The sequence below is a fragment of the Panthera uncia genome, chromosome X, assembly GCF_023721935.1.
Source record: "Panthera uncia isolate 11264 chromosome X, Puncia_PCG_1.0, whole genome shotgun sequence".
In the NCBI taxonomy this organism is placed as follows: domain Eukaryota; kingdom Metazoa; phylum Chordata; class Mammalia; order Carnivora; family Felidae; genus Panthera; species Panthera uncia.
The window spans coordinates 36454578-36475041 of record NC_064817.1 but is presented as its reverse complement, the minus strand read 5'-3'; the positions used below and the strand labels follow the sequence as shown (position 1 = coordinate 36475041).

General features: G+C 44.6%; 1 protein-coding gene and 1 non-coding gene across 2 annotated transcripts in view; both read right to left on the bottom strand.

The window, feature by feature from the left end:
- Nucleotides 1-20458, bottom strand: part of MAOA (monoamine oxidase A) — a 68862-nt gene extending 48404 nt beyond the window's left edge. The window contains exons 1-2 of the mRNA XM_049643732.1: nucleotides 19517-20458; nucleotides 260-354 (exon numbers count right to left, since the gene is read on the bottom strand). Of these exons, the coding sequence (XP_049499689.1) occupies nucleotides 260-354; nucleotides 19517-19907 (486 nt within the window). The 5' untranslated portion in view covers nucleotides 19908-20458. The remainder of the gene's footprint in view (nucleotides 1-259; nucleotides 355-19516) is intronic.
- LOC125932511 (U6 spliceosomal RNA) lies at nucleotides 3965-4071 on the bottom strand. Its single transcript, XR_007460655.1, has one exon. It is a non-coding gene; the product is annotated as a U6 spliceosomal RNA (small nuclear RNA).
- Nucleotides 20459-20464: the final 6 nt, after the last annotated feature.

The window sequence follows — 20464 nt, the reverse complement described above, 5'->3', positions numbered from 1 at the left end:
ATCTGTTTTGTCTCTTAAAGTCCTCACATGAGTGAGGCCATATGATATTTGTCTTTCTCTGACTAACTTCGCTTAGCCTAATACCCTCCCGTTCCAGCCACGTAGCTGCAAATGGTCAGTGAGTGTTTGTTGACCACAACGGATGCTTACTTGTTGGAGTAGCTGAAGGCTCTAGAGGACACATGGCTTCTGTGCCTTCCATCGCTCCCACTTCTAGTTTGAGTGAGAAATTATACGTTAAGCATTAAAAATCACTTACCCTCACAGTGTATGTTCTTCCTCCAACTCTGTCCCGTGCTTCTAAGACCAAAACATTCACTTCATGTTCAGCTAAGAGTTTGGCGGCAGACAGCCCTACGAGGAAAATTTAAAAAAAAAATCAAGGAACATGTTGAGACCTGAACATGAAACATCCAAGATTTAGCCAGATCTACACATAAAATGAGTGCAGGAAGGACATCCTTCATAATCCACAGATTCTGCTATCTTTCTAATAAACTCCGACCACAATGTGATTAACTGAGCTACGAGTTTTATCATCTATCCTCTGTTACATTAACATAATGCTATTATCCATCATGAGGCTGGTTGACAAAATGTAATAATTTTTTTCATTTAAATTCAAGTTAGTTAACATACAGTGTAGTCTGGGTTTCAGGAGTAGAACCCAGCGATTCATCTCTCATATAGGACACCCAGTTCTCATCCCCAAAAGCACCCTCCTTAATGCCCATCACCCTTTTAACCCATCCTCCCACCCACTTCCCCTCCAGCAACCCTCAGTTCGTTCTCCGTGTTTAAGAGTCTCTGATGGTTTGCCTCCCTCTATGTTTCTATCTTATATTTCCTTCTCTTCCCCTGTGTTCATCTGTTGTTGTTCTTAAATTCCACAGTGATAATGCAATCTTACTTAAGAGAATGTGTCGAACCCTCAGTCAACCCTTATCGCGCCCTTCATCCAGAAATCCTGATGGTATAAAGAGAAGGGTATGTTTTCCTGGAAACTTCCTCTGGCTACACCAGCCCTCAGTATATCTGTGCTTTTCTCAAGTTAAAAAACCCTTAGAATCACCTCCCATGATTTATCTCTGGATTACATGTTTGCTAGTTGTTTTTCCCACTAGATTCCAAGTTCCCAAAGGGAAGAACCATGCGTCGCACTTCCCTCATTGGCTCAAAGCACAGGTTTTTATGTGTAAATAAAAACTGTCATAAAAGATCGATTTAAAACCCGGTATAGTAATACCAGAAAAGTAGGGAAAATATGGTGGACTGACATTATAACAAGGATGTGTGCTATTAACATGACTTGTCACTGATGTTAATCCTGATTACCTGGCTGAGGTGGTATTTGCCAGTTTTCTCCACTGTAAAACTACTCCTTCTCCCGTCCAATCCTGTATTCTTTGGAAGGAAGTCTATGCACACCCCACACTTTTTAAGACGTGGGGAATTATGTTCCACTTCTTTGAGGGTGATGTGTCTATATAAATTATTAAGAATTCTCCACACGGTAGATTTCTCTCCCTCCCCCGTTTATTTACATATTCAATCATGACCTTATTACATCAGTGTGGACCCACAGATAATTGTATTACACTTTGGGTTATAATCCGATAGTATGTTATTTATTTTGTTGCTCAAACCCTTCCAGCTTTGGTCTCTGAGAGTTCTTTCAGTTGGCTCTTGTGTCACTCTGACATGGCCCCATCACTGTGTGTGTGTGTGTGTGTGTGTGTGTGTGCTTGTGTGTGTGTTTGCTTGGGCGCTTCCTTACTTTCTGGTAGGCTCTTTCTGTTCTAGGCTCAGCTTGTGTCTCTCTGTGCAGCCCCCGAATCAGCCATTTCTCCGATGAGCCTTGACAGCATTAGAAACCAAGATTTGGGCTCTAGGTGTGCTCGTTGCTGCTCACAGATCTCACAGATCTCTCAGCTCACAGAGTAAGGAAATCTATGTCGGCACACACTTATTTTCAAATCTACGTTGTTTTTGCACTTCCAATGCTAGCTTATGCCTAGTTATCTTTAAACTCCCGTTACGAAAAGTACGAAGCAGACTAGAGATAAACACACTTCAAAGAGAAAAAGAGGGTTTGTTAGCATATTAGGGTGAAAGAGACATAAGAAGGGCACCTGGGATAAGTTGGGTAAAATGGTATAAACGTGATTTTAAAACTCAGTAATCTGATAGCTCACTTCTGACAGTATACATCCGGAAGACAGCAATCGTTTCCCTGGTGTTGGCATTAGTATTGTCATTTTGAGGCTATTATGGATGTAGTGTGGGATAAAGCGAATGCAGAATCAGGCCGATGTCACTGAGAACCAGGGTTTTTGGCCTGGGGATAAGGAAATTCAGATAGAAGAACAATGACATTAAGTAAAAATCCTGTAGTCCTGAATATGAATTGGAATTGCTGGTATGATCTCCGGCTAGATTCTATCTTCAAAAAATACAGGGGCGCCTGGGTGGTTCAGTCAGTTATGCATCTGACTTTGGCTCAGGTCATGATCTCATGGTTCGTGGGTTCAAGCCCCACATCAGGCTCTGTGTGGACAGTCCAGAGCCCGGAGCCTGGAGCCTGCTTCGGATTCTGTGTCTCCTTCTCTCTGCCCCTCCTTCCCTCTCTCTCAAAAATAAATAACATTAAAAAAATACATATTTCTTAGTCCTGCCCAGTGAAAAAGCTTGGAAAAAATTACCTACCTAGAAGCAGTGAACACTCCCAACACCCAGATTCTGGTTCCTAAACAATGAATTTCCAATGAAATGAATCATGGCTTGTGACCTATTTCAGCTGTAGGGTAGGAAATGTGCAAAGATGGATCTGTAACCAGTCATACCAGGAAGTGAGGGCTACGTGAGACTGCCTGGATTGTGACAGAAAGGCTCAGGAACCTACCTATAGAAACTCCCACTGGCCAGAGATGGAAGAATTTGAGTATCAAATCAAAATAACAGCAAGAGGGAGAGGGGGTGGAGAAAAAAACCCAAAGAATCCCAACTGCGATGCTGAAATCCACGAATTCATAACGATATTAAACAAAGAAAAATTCTCATTGGTTCATCTTTGGAGAATGCTAAGGAACCACCTTACCAGTTTGAAAATGACTGAAAGAAAAGAATCTGACAGTCATCCTACCTTTCCTATTTGCAGTGAACCTCAAAGCAACCAAGTAGCTAACAAAGGGAGGTTTTGTTGTATAAAAGTACGCTAGCTAATAAGTAAAGACAAGTAAAATTAGAATATCAGCATTTTGCGGGGCGCCTGGGTGGCTCAGTCAGTTAAGCGGCCGACTTCGGCTCGGGTCATGATCTCACAGTTCGTGAGTTTGAGCCCTGCGTCGGGCTCTGTGCTGACAGCTCAGAGCCTGGAGCCTGCTTCAAATTCTGTGTCTCCCTCTCTGTCCTTGCCCCACTTACAGTCTGTCTGTCTCTCTCTCTCTGAAAAATAAAATAAAACCAGTAAAAAAAATATTTTTTTTTAAAAAGAATATCAGCATTTTGCGCCCCCTAATTGATGGATCTAGTGTAATAATCATTAACATCTGCTAACGTCACACAAAAAAAGAGAGAGAACCAGATGTTATCTGCCTCCCGATGGAAGAAGTAGTTAGGAAGGAAGGGGAGCAAACACTAAATTCTAATGTAATCAAGCCTCCAGATCTGATACTCAGGGGCCAGAGGAACACGTTTAAATAACACTACCAGATGCAATCAACAAAATCCAGATTGCAGGAACTGATACAGGACTACTCTGTTTTATTTTTTATTCTTTTTAAGGTTTATTTATTTATTTATTTATTTTTGTTCTTTTTTTTTTAATATATGAAATTTATCATCAAATTGGTTTCCATACAACACCCAGTGTTCATCCCAACAGGTGCCCTCCTCAATACCCACCACCCACCCTCCCCTCCCTCCCACCCCCCATCAACCCTCAGTTTGCTCTCAGTTTTTAAGAAAAAAGATGGAACGCTTCATGAATTTATGTGTCATCCTTGCACAGGGGCCATGCTAATCTTCTCTGTATCATTCCAATTTTAGTATATGTGCTGCCGAAGCGAGCACAAGGTTTATTTATTTTTGAGAGACAGAGAGCGTGCAGGAGGAGCACAGAGAGAGGGAGACAGAGAATCCAAAGCAGGCTCCACGCTATCAGCGCAAAGCCTGATGCGGGGCTTGAACCCACGAACCATTAGATCATGACCTGAGCCAAAGTCGGATGCTAAACCGACTAAGCCACCCAGGCACCCCAACCCTGGCTTATTTTTTTTAACTACTTGCCTGCACCCGCTTTTTCTCCCCTTTATCCTTTGCAGGCTTCCCCTACAATAAATCTCTTACAATGGCGAGTTCTGTCTTGATGTCTGCTCTCAGAAGACCCAGACTGACACGGTACTTTGTTCATATACAGAATCAAGGATGAATTTGGGTCTAGAAGACCGAGCATGCGGGGAGGCTAAAGCATAATATCCAGCCCTGCTATCTGCCAATGTCTGTTTGTACGTAGTTTTGACCTGTTCAAGTACAATGTACCCTTACATTGTTGACATTCATCAAAGATTTAGGCATGCAACAAATCTTTGGAATCTGCTCACAAAGAAAGCATCCATCCCGTGACATTTAAATAAATGCAAACCAAGGTCTGCAAACCTTGGTGCAATATGTTTTCTGGGACAGAGCCAAAGGCAGATTCTGCTGCTGGTCATTTAAAAAAGGACGAAGGTGTTATTAAAAGCATGCTTGTGCACACATCTGTTCTTATGTCAAATTACCACTCTGTATTTAAAAGCAGAGAAAGGCAGATACGAAAAGGTTAATTTGTTCCCAGTTCACCTTAACCAATGGAACTATAAACCAATTAGAAAAAGACAGCCAGGGGTTTATTAGAATTAATCGGTAGCTCCTCTTCTAAAGCAAGGGACACCAACCCTCTGCGTGTTGCCTGTGGAGAGGCAGAGGTGGCTTTGACTTCCAGCAGCAGTGGGTCCCGTGGCGTCCTGTCGGTTTGGTGCTACGCATACAGATCAACTTCATGTGCCTTTCCTGTTACCCCTCCGCAACCAGCCCTCGGGGTAGACTTCATTATCCCCATATTCTCTATGGGAAAGCCAAGTAACCAACAGGACCGCAACAAAGTCTCCTGAAAGGTGACTGGTTTTACTTCTCACACGCTCAGTTGGAGCCTGAATAAAATCCAATCTAATGTGTAACTCTAAATAAGCTTGGTGAATCGCCTTCTCGGCCTTTTGCCTAAGATCTAGTAAATAAGCTGGGTGAGTGGCTTAATAATACATAAGCACCCTTCGGGAAGCTAAAGGGGCGGGGGGGGGGGGGAGCAGAGCCAGATGAGCCAGGACAATGATCACACCAGCGACGAAAGTCATTTTGCAACTGGCCATTTAAGGCTACAAACAAAATTTAAAAACTGACCATTCCAATGGTGGCTTCTGCACTACAGGAAAATGGCTGGTCCTATCTCAGCAAGGAAAGTGTCAACTCTTAGTTTAAGAAATAAGGAAAATGTTCAAAACATTTTATAAGGATTTCAGAGGGGGGCAATGGTTTTAAAAAGGTCTTGGGAGTTTGAGGAGGGAAGACGTAAGTCACTGAGAAAAGTATGTCTTCTACGGTGCTGAATAAATGGGGTTCTGGTGTTTCAGTTTGTGTGTTTATTGTGAACAACACCCTGATGAGGAACTTCCACGACCACCGGAAGGTGAGAAAATACAGAATACGGAAAGAAAAGCAAGGTGCCATTAAAAAAAAAAAAAAAAAGTTCTTTTTGAATAAGAACCAATAACTAAGTTTGAATAAATAACTCAGTCAAAAATAAAGCACAGGGAAATACTTGGGGTCCAGAAATGTAGCAACTGTGGCTGTTGATTTGAATGAAAAAAAAATGAAGATGATGCCTGCTTCAAGATGTAAGTCTTAGATTCTACTCCTTAACTCTTGTTTTTTTAATTCGAGAGAGAGAGAGAGAGAGAGAGAGAGAGAGCACGCCTGCGAGTTGGGGAGGGGAAAGTCTCAAGCAGGCTCTCCCCTCAGCACAGAGCCCAACGCGGAGCTTGATCCCATGACCTTGGGATCATGATGTGAGCGGAAATCAAGAGTTGGATGCTCAACCGATTGAGCCACCCAGGGACCTCCTTAGCTCTTTTTTTGTTCCTATTCTGTGTCTCACTGTGCATCCTACCCTCCATCACCACAGAACTCAATAATCACTTACAGAAAAAAAAAAAAATCAGATCACAACTACACAGATTAGCTTAAGGGCTTTGAGTTTATCTTTCAAAAACTTTTATGGGGCTTTTTTTTTTTTTTTTTTTTGGTAAATGGGATGACACTGTTAGAAACAAAGTGTTTTTAACTATTTTTTTATTTCTTTAGGTAACCTCTACACCCGTGGGTCTCAAACTCACAACCCTGAGATCAAGAGTCACGTGTTCTACTGACTGAGCCAGCTGGAAGCCCCAGAAAAGAAAAGGTTTTTACGTCTGAAGGCAAGCCACCAAATACAGTATAGCTACTAGAAAATAGCTGCCATCTATCACCAGACAACGCGGTTACAATACCATTGACGATATTCCCCATGCTGTGCCTTTCAGCTCCATGACTTACTCCTTCCTTAAAAAGATTTTATAATCAAGTATTTGTTATTTTCATATTTTTTATGAAAAGAGAAAATCTCATATTAAATCTATTTCATCTTGTTCTCAAGAAATATAGATTCGCCAGAGCTAAGAGCACTTTCATTCATTTCCCTATCATTTCATTGCCACATGGAATCTTGAGTGATAGAAGAGACTCGCCCCTGATCCAGCCCTCCAGCAACACACAGCCCCCACTCCCCCTGCCCGAGATAAGGAAAGGGTCTGATACCATGGTATGCTGCTAAGTGGTTAACAACCGTCTCTGGGCTGGGGAGAGGGACGGGGCCACCTGATTTGAACCATTTGGGTTTCCCCAGTGTATAGACACTCCCATCATGTCTGATTTCAAACTACTTATTTCAAGCTACTAACGTAGGATCACCGAATGTGGAATTGGAAAGAGGCCTCTCCGGCCAGTAAAAGCTGGCTCCCACACACACTGTCAGAGCTAGAAACCCATGGCCTCAGATCAGAGAGGGGAGGGATAAAGTCAGGGAGAGGAGAGTGTCTGTTAAGTGTATGAGATTCATTGGGTTGTAAGGGATGAAGGGCCACCTTGGAAAGGTGTCCTAGACTCTCAGTTTCCCTAGTGTCGGAAGTCTATGGTTCTCCCCTGGTTCTTCCATGGAGGGAACGGTTCTTCCCTCCATTTGAAGGAAGAGGTCTAAGGGGCATTGGCAAAATCTACCATCCCTCACGCCTGCACAGACAGTTCTTTCTCTCCCCCATCTTGGCAAACCAAAATCCTTAGGCGCAAAAGAGCCCAGGACTCCCAAATGTCCTGTGGTTTTCCATGAGAGTACAGAGCCCCAAGAAGCTACATTCACAAAGAGTTTGGTAAGGACTTATCAAATAAATAAGGATCTGATCACTTTCTAAATGAAACAAAACAAAACCTGAACAACAGGAAAATCAGAGGATCAGGGCACAAGCAAATCTTTACCCACTTTGCACGTAAGTATTTTATTTTATTTTTAAATGTTTATTTTTTGAGAGACAGAGAGATAGAGTCCAAGTCGGGGAGGGGCAGAGAGAGGCACACAGAATCCGAAGCAGGCTTCAGGCTCTGAGGTGTCAGCACAGAGAGCCCCAGGCGGGGCTCAAACTCACGAAACACAAGATTGTGACCTGAGCTGAAGTCGGGCACTTAACTGACTGAGCCACCCAGGCACCCCATGTGCTTAAGTATTTTAAATAGGAATGAGGACTTTAAAACAATTCCTGTTCTGATTTTTCTTCAATCGTTTGGGTTTTACACAACCCCAAATAAAATAGGTTAAAAGATGTATTAGAGAGGCTTAAAAAAAAAAAAGAAAAGCAAGTCTGCTAAAAGCACCCCTCGTGTGAGAGTTCAAGCAATTGTTAATGCTGGTTATTAGATCGGGAGAGCCTGGGTGAGATGGTGTATGCAGCCAGCCCCTGCTACCATGGCAACCACAAACCAAGCTCCAGCTTCTTAAAGGCACTGCTGTGGAAACTGTGTTCCTACAGATTGTTCACTGCTTCCAATGTCCTGAGAAGCAGGACCTCCCCAGAGAAATGGTATAGGGATGATTTAACGCGCACAGCACCTGGAGCAGGAATTAAGAGTCTCTGCAATGAAGCCTTCAAAGACACGGTCCATGCCTCCTGGGATATAAATCTGTTACCGTGGAACCCTAGCTTCACACTTAACCCCTGCCTCTTCTAAATTTTTTTTTTTTTTTTTTTGAGAGAGAGACAGAGCATGAGCAGGGTAGGGGAAGAGAGAGGGGGGCACACAGAATCCAAAGCAGGCTCCAGGCTCTGAGCTGTCAGCACAGAGTCCGATGGGGGCTCAAACCTACGAACTGCAAGATCATGACCTGAGCTGAAGTCAGGCGCTTAACTGACTGAGCCACCCAGGCGCCTTACCCCTGCCTCTTCTAACCTCGCCAAGGGCCCTTCCCTTTACCTTCCTTCTTCAAGTACATTCATATGACTCTATTCTAGGAAAAAAAGAAATTCATCCATTTGATTCATGCCACCCTTTCCAGTTCAATTTCTGACTTTCCTTCCACAACAAATGATCTGGTGTCTCCACTCCTTCACTAGAAAAAACCTTGAAATGTAACGTATTCCTGATGAAAAATGTCCAGGGACCCCGTGTTCAATACAGGCAAGTGTTTTAAATTTCCTGCCTCACTCTGTCCCTGTTAGCCTGTTTGATGTTTCTTCTTAGCGCCCAGCACCACCTGGCAGTAGACATACAGCGTTTAGGTCACCTGCACTGGAATGAAACCCCCGAGAAAGTAGCGTCATTTAGGCGTCTCGAGGGCAATACATCTAAAACAGGACACTTGGTATTTCCCCCACAACTCATTCCTCCCCTGGCCCTTTGCAACTTCGCAAATGCCACCACCATTTAGTCAGCTGCTCTGATCAAAACTCTCAAAACCATTTCTGAGCCTTCTCTTTTTGTCATATACCTCATCCATTCAAGTGGCAAGTCCTGTTAGACGTAGCCTCAAAATATGCTCTGAATCTGCCTGCTACCGACTGCAACCACAGTCACCCTTGTCTAAGCCATGGTAGGCTTCTGCCTTCATCCGAGGCACCTGACCTCTCGCCCAGAGATCTGACTCCTAACGGGTGTGTTAGGACCTTCCTGAGAACAGAAATGTGTTCTACGTCTTCGCATTCCTAGAATAGACCCTGCCATGTTGCAGGTGCTCAAATGCTCGTTGCAAAGACCAGAACAACCACACACCAAGAAAACAAAACCATGCTCACTTGGATGAGGGCAACAGGGAAGTTTCTAAGGCTTAGATTATATTTATCTTGAGCAACCAAGAAAGACTGACAAAGATAGGGTCCCACATCATTTTAATGTTTATACCGAAATAAGTCAGCAGACTCCAAATACTAGGAGTACATTTTCTTTTTTACTTTTTGTTTATATTTTTTTAATGTTCATTCATTTTTGAGAGAGTGCGCGCATGTGGGGGGCGAGGCAGAGAGAGAGGGGGACGGAGAGATCATGACCTGAGCTGAAGTCGGACATTCAACCAACTGAGCCGCCCAGGAGCCCCATGAATATATTTTCTGGTCTCTGAACCAATATTGCACTTTTTAGCAACAGAGAACAGAGAGTATCAGCATACACACAAACTTGTCCCTGATACATGTAACCATTTCTTTCTATCTATCCATCCCTCTATCCATCTGTATTTTGTGTTTCCTTTCCGAGAAATAATTCTCTGCTTTTGCAAATGCCAAATCTTCTAATCCCCTTGATAAGCTAAAGAGACAGTACTGTCTCAAATGATAAGTAGATGAAAGCTAACAATTAACTTCAATTTGCCCTAAATTCGACAGACGGATTGTCTAGACAGTCCTAATTTATTTGATTATTGTCCAGCATTCATCTTCCCTTTAGATAAATGGATCTCACCCAAGTTAGGGAATGCAATTATCCCTTAATTCATTACCCGCCCCATTCTTTCACTGAAACTTAAAAAATCCACACCAAAGACCCTCCACACTGCTGTCCTTAGATTCTGCACCCCGGGATGCACTGTGGTTTCAAGCAATAGTTTCCAAGATGTTTTATAGAACACTACTCTTCAAGACGCTCCAGGGAAAAGTATCAATGTTCCTGGATATTGGGACAGGCCATTTCTCCTTCTGGGAAATGTGTGACACACTGGCATATTAAAGACCCTAATAAGTCCTGCAGTGAAGAGACCTGTTTGACTCCGCATTTGTCCACCTTCTGCCTTTAAGACAACAACAACAACAACAACAACAACAACAAAACCCTATTGGGAAACACACTTTGGGAAAGCTGGTTTCATCTGTCAGAAGACTGTCCAAATATTTACAGTAATAAACTCCCCTGGGCAAGGACCCAGGTAAGCAATGCTTAGAACACAACAAGCTAAGCGTTTTGAAGCAAAACTTTAGTACAGCTATGGCTTATGCTCTGGTTCTCCTGGTTCTTCCTCTTAATTGCTAAAAGTGACATTTTTCTTCAACTTTCACATTCAACATCACCTAGGAATGTGAATAGTGTGTGTCCCATACAAAATTTTTTAAAGTTAACTTTCTATTATTCAGCAAGGTGATCTCTGGCCCAGAGAATTCTTACATAACCACACGTTTGGACTCTTGGACTGAAGGCTCCGAGGACAATAAAAAGTATAGTCAAACATCAGCTCACTGAAGCTTTAGAAGCAATGCTCCAAAGCAAGAAAACATAAATTTTGCTCACAGCACGTACTGAGCCACTCAATCGACAGATATGTATTGAATGAATGAATGAATGAATGAATAAGTGAATGAACAAATACATGCAGGTGTGCCAAGAAAAAGGTCTTGAATTTAAGCCACCGTTCCCAGCAAACTCATTGAATCTGGAAATGGCCACCTTTAAAGGTTATCTTTAGTATGTCAACTATACTTCAATTAAAAAAAAAATGGGGGAGCCTGGATGGCTCAGTTGGTTAAGCATCTGACGGCTCAGGTCATGATCTCACGGTTTGTGAATTTAAGCCCCGCGCCGGGGTCTATGCTGACAGCTCGGAGCCTGGAGCCTGCTTCAAATTTTGTGTCTCCCCTTCTCTCTGTCCCCCCCATGCTCATACTCTGTCTCTCAATAATAAACAAATGTTAAAAAAAAATTTTTTTTAATGTTTTGGCACACCCGGCTGGCGGAGTCAGAGAAGCGTGCGATCTTGATCTTGGGGTTGTGGGTTTGAGCCCCATGTTGGGTGTAGAGATTACTTAAAGATAAAAATCTTCTAAAAAATGTTTTAAACACAAAAGAGGGGCTCCTGGGTGGCTCAGTCGGTTAAGCGGCCGACTTCAGCTCAGGTCGCAATCATGCAGTTCGTGGGTTCGAGCCCCGCGTCGGGCTCTGTGCTGACAGCTCGGAGCCTGGAGCCTGCTTCTGATTCTGGGTCTCCCTCTCTCTCTGCCCCTCCCTTGTTCATGCTCTGTGTCTCAACAGTAAATAAATGTTAAAAGAATAATAATAAATGTAAATGTTCATGAAGCAGTAACATGCCACGTAATATATTCTAAAATGTTAATTACAGTGAAACAATAGTCACAAAGTTTCAGAGCATCAAGCATTAAAGTAAAGCAATAGGAAAGTTCACTGCAGTTCTATGACTAGGCCTATAAGGCCAGCCCAGTGAAGTGGGGTATGGAAGCGGTACTGCCCTAGCAGTCGATATTTTAGGGGTCCAAGGTCGAGTTATGCCAGTAAGAATTTTGTGGCACTTGGTAGTTCACTTCATCCCTCTGAGCCTCGGTTTGGTCCCTGTGAGCCCTTACAGGCTGCAACTCTGTGACCCTTGAACGTGGTTAATATGTAATAAACTCAACTCTCAAAGCTTATCGTCTGATTTTTATGTTCCTATTGACACTCTTACCTAATCAATTGATTAACTATTGCTATAAAGTGGGGTTTTATTTACTTTGGCTTAGCAGCAACTCCAAAAGGGCTTTGAAACAAGGCTCAGAGAAGTCATGGAGAAGGTGTGAATGAACATGTGTAAGGGAGCTCCAGACCCTGATTTTAGTGTAGGATGTAGGGGCGCCTGGGGGGCTCAGTTGGTTGAGCAGCCGACATCGGCTCCGGTCATGATTTCACCGTTGTGCGTTCGAGCCCCGCGTTGGGCTGTCTGCTGGCAGCACAGGGCCTGCCTCGGATCCTCTGTCTCCCTCTCTCTCTGTCCCTCCCCTGTTTGTACTCTCACTCTCAAAAATAAATAAAACGTTTAAAAACAATTTTTACAAAAATTTACCGTAGGATGTCAATATGAGAGATCATGCAAACCATTTCCAGAACACAACATGGAATTAAAAACAGGTTGAGGATGAGTCCAAAACAGAAAGCTGCAGAGACAGTTAGGAAAACTACTAATTTCTAAAAGAGATGCTGGAAGAGACATCACATATAACATAATCCAACTTACTCCAACCTCTAATTTTATATATGACAAAACCACAGTTTAAAGATTTTAAACTATGCCCTGGGGGTTCCTGGCTGACTCAGTCAGTAGAGCGTGCGACGCGATCTCGGGGTCGTTGAGTTCGAACCCCACACAGGGTGTAGAGATTACTTAAAATTTTTTCTTTAAATGTTAAAAAAATATATTTTAAGGTGCCCTAGTTCATAATGCTAAATGACAACATAATAAGGAACAGATCGTCAATGTGGCAATCTCAATTCCTGGTAAACCTGTATTTTTCACAATAAAGGAAAAAAGAAAAAAACAGTCCTAACGATCAACTTGTCTCAAACCTTACAAGAGTAAAAAACGTACTGAAACTTCTTTTGGCTGATCCTGTGCAGTTCTCATCACTCAGACAGAAAACGAAAGGGAGCTGTCATTATGAAATCTATCCATTTCATACGTGCAAGTGTAAGTGTTCAAATGGACGCTAATTGGATGTCTACACTCTTGCGAACCCCTGCATGTGATAGAAAACCACAACAGGACCTCAGGCTTTCTGGGTACACCTGTAAAATATGTGTATGTCACACCTGCACAAGAACGGTATGACCCATATTCACCACTAACAGACTTCCGCATTTCCTACTTCAAAAAATCAGAACGCAAATTTTCTTGAATTCTTTGTTTAACATCAAAAAAGTATCTAAAGTGAAAGCATCCTAGTGAATTTTTGAGGGGAAAAAATGCAAAAGAGAGGCAAAGAAGGGTCCAGAAATGCAGAAGAAAAATCAACGCTCGGTTTGCGCTGAACCTCAGAGTATCTAAATAACTAAGGCGCCCAAAATAAGCCGCATTTTTAAAAATGTTTTTCTTAATCACTACAGAACCACAAGGATGTGCTGCCAAGTTCTGGGTTAAAATGGCAGAAATGCTCTCCGCAGAACTGACTCTTCACGGCGATGTATTTCAGCAAGAAGGCAAATTGTGGTATGTCTCAGAGGATGGGAAGGACTCAATCCCTGCTGATTTTACATAACACAGAGTTCTGGGTGGCTAGTGCTCTCTATTCTTTTAAAACAATGGATTTTTTTAAATTTCTTTTTTTAATTTACATCCAAGTTAGTTAGCATATAGGGCAACAACGATTTCAGGAGTAGATTCCTTAGTGCCCCTTCCCCATTTGGCCCATCCCCCCTCCCACAACCCCTCCCGGAACCCTGTTTGTTCTCTGTATTTAAGAGTCTCTTACGTTTTGTCCCCCTTCCCTGTTTTTATATTAGTTTTGCTTCCCTTCCCTTATGTTCATCTGTTTTGTGTCTTAGAGTCCTCATATGAGTGAAGTCATATGCTATTTGTCTTTCTCTGACTAATTTCACTTAGCATAATACCCTCTAGTTCCATCCACGTAGTTGCGAATGGCAAGATTTCAAAAATACAGGGAAGTTCCACTACTCAGACACTAGTTGGAAAGATCTCTTTCTACATGACACTTAAAAATTTCAACAAGCATGCAGAAACTACCTACCCCGGACTATCCAGTGTTATCACTTGGAAACTTATCTCTCAAGGTCCCAAGACTTTGTTCGCATTCATGCCATTAATATTTCTCTCACTGTATGAATGTCAATTACGCTCTTCCTTGATTACTTCTAAAAAGAGGACCAGGCACCTTATGGGCGGAGAAACTACTTACTCATCATCATCCCTCTTTCCCCGTGATCTTGCCATCGCCTGGCATATGGAATAGAGGCTCCCAAAGGGCTTGGAGGAGTCCAGGCACACAAGGACTTGCTTTGAGGGGCAGAGCATTCCCCTTCCCTAGACGTGTTCAAAGCTACAGCCAGACCATCGCTAAGGAGATGCCGTCAAGAGGATTAAAATCTTAGGGGATTGGACTGGACTGCCTTTCCAAAAACCCTTTGGCCCAAAGACTCTGAAGTAGACACTGTCCCCTGGAGATGGGCTTTTTTTTGTTTGTTTTTTTCTTTTCCTTTTTTCTTCCCCTTAAAGAGAGCCAACTCAGAAATGCTCAGTTCAGGGCAGATTTTTAAATCTTACCCTGCTTCGTTTCTGCCATCTGCTCTCTCTCTGTCAGCTCCTGAGTAAAAACTAGCATCTATAGTCAAGGACTGAATTGCCATAGTTAAAATGACATCAAGAGGGTCGCCTGGGTGGCTCTGTCGGTTAAGTGGCCGACTCTTCATTTCAGCTCAGGTCATGATCTCACGGTCCGTGAGTTCGAGTCCCACATCAGGCTCCGCGCTGATGGTGCAAAGGCTGCTTGGGATTCTCTCTCCCCCTCTCTCTGCCCCTCCACCGCTCACATGCTCTTTGTCTCAAAATAAAAAAATAAACTTGAAAAAAAATGACATCAAGAAATACACATAGAGACAGAAAATGAGTGTAGATTGTTAGAGAGGACAAGCACTAATAGAGAGAGAAAAATCAAGGCCAGCCAGGGTGGTCAAGGAAAGGGTCATGAATCAGGTGACAAAGAATGGATAGGATGTAGGCAGTGAGAGAGAAGCACTTCCATGTTAAGAAACACAAAAACAAAGCTCAACTCCATGCTGGGGGCAGTGGGAAATGCTACTTGTCCAACAAAGTGGGGCCAGATAATTGGGGATGCACTGGGGAGTTTGAGAGGCTGGGAGTAGACCAGGGAAGGTCTTGAGCAGAAGAGCAAGGTGATGAAAGAAGTGTTTAAAAAAAAAAAGCAAGTCTGGAGGCGCCTGGAGGGCTCCATCGGTCAAACGGCAGACTCTTGATTTCGGCTCAGGTCGTGATCTCATGGGTTCAAGCCCCCACATCGGGCTCCACGCTGATGGTATGAAGCCCACTTGGGGTCCTCTTTCTCTCCATCTCTCTGCCCCTCCCCCGCTCATGCTCTCTCTGTCTCTCTCAAAAATAAATAAATTAAAAAAAAATCAAGTCTGGTTACGGAATGAATAAGCCACAGGGATGAAAGGCAGAGTATAATGAATATAGTCCATGGTACCGTAATGGCAACGTAATGGGGCAGATGGTAGCTACACTTGGGGTGAGCACAGTGTGAAGTACGTACAGACTTGTTGAATCACCAAGTTGTACACCTGAAACAAATGTAACATTGTGGGTCAACTCCGCTCAAGTTAAAAAAAAAAAAATCAACTCTGGGAGAACACTGCAAGATGGACATGAAAGGAAAACCTAAAGTAAAGGGTGGCCACTGGAAAGACGGTGGTAACTTGGAGAGCTGAAGGCGTCCAGGGTCTATTCTGGGGACGGGGGGAGTCACTGGGAATGGAGAAGAGGAAGAGCCCAAATAAGGAACTGAAGGTGGAGCCAAGAAGTGAGGGAGACAAGCTGGGCTGGGACGGCAAGGAGGCTTTTGGACGTGATGAATACGAAGTAAGAAGAGGACACTCAAGTGTGAAATATCCAGCAGCAGATAAGCTGTAGAACAGGAGCTGAGAGAACGAAACAGACCCCAATTAGAGACTTAAGAGCGTTCTATAGATAAATCTGAAGTTCCAGAATGAGAAAGAGAAGGGAGAGAGTGCATAAGAGCCCAAAAGTGACCAACAACGGAGACTCGGGGCCATTTCAAAACTAGAAGTTCACAAGAATATGGGCACATGAAAGGAACAGAAAAGGAGCGATCAGTGTGGGATAAAAAATTCAGGATCCAAGTGTCACAAAATGAAAGGAGTTTCAAGAAGGACTTGGTGACAGATGATGGATGACACATAAGGGCCAGAGCATGCTAAATGTACCATTATATTGCTTACAAATGGGCAGGTGGGTTTTCCCATCTCCACTAGTGACATAGTAGATACAATTATGTAATTGATTAGTGGACAGAAAAAGGGGTTTTGTGGCTATAAGACATGCTCTGTTTTATGTTGTTTTTTTTTTTAATGACAAAAGAGAGCTATATTAAGATCCTGTCATTCTGTTACTATAGATTGATTTTGAGGAATGTCATGTGGAATTTGTACTCTTCTGGGAGCTGCTTTGTTACAGATGCTAAGTATTAAGTATTGGCCATGTATTGTAAGTGTGTGAGTAGCATATTAAAGCGTGCAAGTCCTGACAAAAGCTGTAAGAAATATCCCAAAGCATTTAAAAACTGATAGAGGGATTACTAAGTAACTCATGGGATTTTGCCAGGCCCACACAAAGATTATGCTTCTGGGGCGCCTGGGTGGCACAGTCGGTTAAGCGTCTGACTTCAGCCAGGTCACGATCTCGTGGTCCGTGAGTTCGAGCCCCGCGTCGGGCTCTGGGCTGATGGCTCGGAGCCTGGAGCCTGTTTCCGATTCTGTGTCTCCCTCTCTCTCTGCCCCTCCCCCGTTCATGCTCTGTCTCTCTCTGTCCCAAAAATAAAAATAAAAATAAATAAATAAATAAATAATGTTTAAAAAAAAAAAAAAAAGATTATGCTTCTGGTATCTCAAGAGCTCTTGGGAAGTAATGCCTCTCACCTCCTCATGAAATACCCAGTCTGCGTGCAGGGTTTATCCTGAACCAGACTTGCACCTCCTTTTATTTTAGTTGTGAACCACCTGGGAAGCCACCAGAGCCGGAATGCAATGTCTCTGGCCAGTTTTGGTGTTAAAAATCACTCAAATCCGGGGCACCTGGGTGGTTCAGTGGGTTGAGCGTCTGTGGCTCAGGCCATGATTTCGTGGTTCATGAGTTCGAGCCCTGCACGGGGCTCACGGCTGTCAGGGCAGTGCCCACTTCAGATCATCTGTTCCCTTCTCCCTGTCCCTCCCCTGCTTGCACTCTCTGAATGACACAAAGAAATTAACAGTCACTAGTGACTACAGACAGATCCAGGTTTTGAGGGGCCTGAAGCTTATATTACTTGCATGCTTTTTTCTAAGAAAAAAAGAATGCCACGTTACCAACCCAAGACTCAGCATGAAGCTATTTATTCGGAATGAGAGCCAGAAGGCACCTGCAGCTGTAAGGCCGTAAAGCATGAGGGTCACCACCTACACGGTAAGTCCACCTCTGCTCAAGACCACCTACTGGGAGTAAGGTGCAGACAGGGAGAAAGCAGGTAATCAGGCAGGGGGAAAATGAAACACAAAATGCTCCTTAAGGAATACTGGAGCACAGAACAAGAAAAGGACAAAGATAAAATACCAGAAAGAAGTTCGAAGTGCAAAATCAATGGGAGATGGGAGATGGGAGAAGAGAGAGAAATAATCAATTTACAAGGCCACACTATCAGAATATTTATTTCCTAGTGATCACCAATCACATTGTTTCTAGGAGGCTTGCATAGGAGCACTAGGTTTTTGGAAACAACCGTTCTCTTCATTGCAGGCACTCAGCGAGTGTTTGTTGAATGAACGAACGAATGAATGAATGGAAACAAGAGAAATATAGTTCTTTTTCTTACTCGCCACCAGGGTCTGCTTTCCTCCGATGCTCCAACATACATGCATGTTTTTTTTTGGCACTGGCTGGAGTTGTCAAAGCAGCAGCTCAGGCCACCCTCTTCTCTGGTGTTTCAGACTGTTGATCCTCAACAGACCAAGTCAAAAGCTATCTCCACCCAAAATTAATTTGTAAGCATGTTCAGAGTCTCCCCAAAAGAATTATACACAAAAATGGCTACTGTGGGGCTACCAGACTTACTCCCTTCCACCTTCTTTCTCCCTCTTCCTATATCAAATTCTGCAGATACATTTCAGAAATTAACACCTTCCCGCTCCTGGGCAGATTCACGTGGGATTTTTAGCTAGGGCTGAAACACAATTCCTAAATTTCAAATATTTTACCAATTATGACAGCCTAAGTGACAATTTAATATATCAATCATGATGAGATTTCCAGGAGAATACTGGCAAGCCTCATGCACCACTCGGTCAGCTGCAAAAGCAAGACAGGACCGGGCGAGCCCAGGCTCACCAGTTCCACACAGGACAAGATTCAGATGGTGGGAGTGCTTATAAAAGACACAATCAGCCTCTGCTTCAGAAAAGGATTCCCTTTGGGCAATAAATGCCCTACACCTTCCTGCAAGCTCTAAGAAATGGTGGGAGTTAGGTTCAACCTAAAAGCCCATCCTCTTCTTAAAAAAGAAATATTGGGGCGCCTGGGTGGCTCAGTCGGTTAGGTGTCGGACTTTGGCTGGGTCATGATCTCGGGGTTTGTGGGGCTCCAGGGTTCCAGCCCCAGGTAGGGCTCTATGCTGACAGCTGGGAGTGTGAAGCCCCCTTTCGGATTCTGTGTCTCCTTCTCTCTCTGCCCCTCCCCCACTGGCACTCTGTCACTCTCTCTCCCCTTCAAAATAAACATTAAAAAAAAAAATTTTTTTAAATGTTTACTAAACGATTCTTCCTTCCTCTTCACTCACCAAATTTTCTAAAGAAAAGTGCTTGGAGAAGAGTAGAACTGGAATAACACTATTACTACCTCCATAGTACAAAAATCCGAACACTGATATCCTGTTTAGGGCAAAGGACATGAAATGAGTGAATTAAAGCAGCCGCCACCTCAGGGATTAGAAGTAAAGGTCTTAACTAGAAAAAAAAAAAAAAAAAAAGATTTCGCCACTTTCTGGCTAAGTGATTTGACCTCTGGAAAGTTACTGAAAAGTCTCCAGACCTCAGTTATTTGGTTTTGTAAAATGAGGACGAATATAGTACCCGTCTCCCAGGATTGAGAAAATGCAAGTAACGTACTGAATTTAACTGCACAGCAAGAGCTAGTTAAATGTTAGTATTTAATTGTAGTAGTAAAATTTTTGTTCTGCCTCCCCCAGTTCACACCATAGGCAAAACTGGCCCAACCCCCGCGCTTGCAGGATCCGGGGCCGGGCACTGTTGCACACCAGCATGCACAAAAGAGACCCCCAAACGCCGCGGCGTTACTGCAAGCCCCCACCCCAGGCCGGCCAGGGCTCCTCAGGTTACCGCTACGGCCCACACTGACCTGAGATGCCGCCTCCTATCACGACTACGTCGAACATGTGGCCCGCGACACTCGCCTTCTCCCGACTCGCCATGCTCTGATTGAGACTCTCCCGGGGCGTAGGTATAGAAGTGGGTCCGGTCAAGGGCGGGGCGGACCCTTCTACCGACTCTCGGGGGGAGGCCAGGGGCGGAGTCGATTCTTCCACGGACACCCGAGTGGAGCCGGGCACTGGGGGCTGGGCGGATCCTTGTCCCGACGCTCGCGAGGAGTCCGAGCTCGGGACCGGTCCCTGCTGCGAACCTCGGGGGGAGCCGGGCACTGAGGGCTGGGCGGATCCTTGTCCCGACGCTTGGGTGGAGTCCGAGCTCGGGACCTTTCCCTGCTGCGAACCCCGGGGGGAGCCGAGCATTGAGGGCGGGGCGGTCTCTTGCACCGACGCTCCGGAGACGTCAGAATACCGGACAGACCGTTGCAGCGAACCCCGGGGGGAGCCGGGCACTGGGGGCGAGGCGTTCTCTTGCACCCACGCTCCGGAGACGTCGGGGTACGGGACAGATCCTTGCAGCGAACCCGGGGGGGAGCCGAGCACTGGGGGCGAGGCGGTCTCTTGCACCCACGCTCGGTAGAGGTCGAAGTACGGGACAGATCGTTGCAGCAAACCCCGGGGGGAGCTGGGCACTGAGGGCGAGGAGGTCTCTTGCACCCACCCTCCGGGGACGTCGGAGTACGGGACAGACCCTTGCGGCGAACCCCGGGGGGAGCCGGGCACTGAGGGCGGGGCGCTCTCTTGCACCCACGCTCGGTAGATGTTAGTGTACAGGACAGATCCTTGCAGCGAACCCCGGGGGGAGCCGGGCACTGAGGGCGGGGCGCTCTCTTGCACCGACGCTCCGGAGACGTCGGAGTACGGGACAGATCCTTGCAGCGAACCCCGGGGGGAGCCGGGCACTGAGGGTGGGGCGCTAT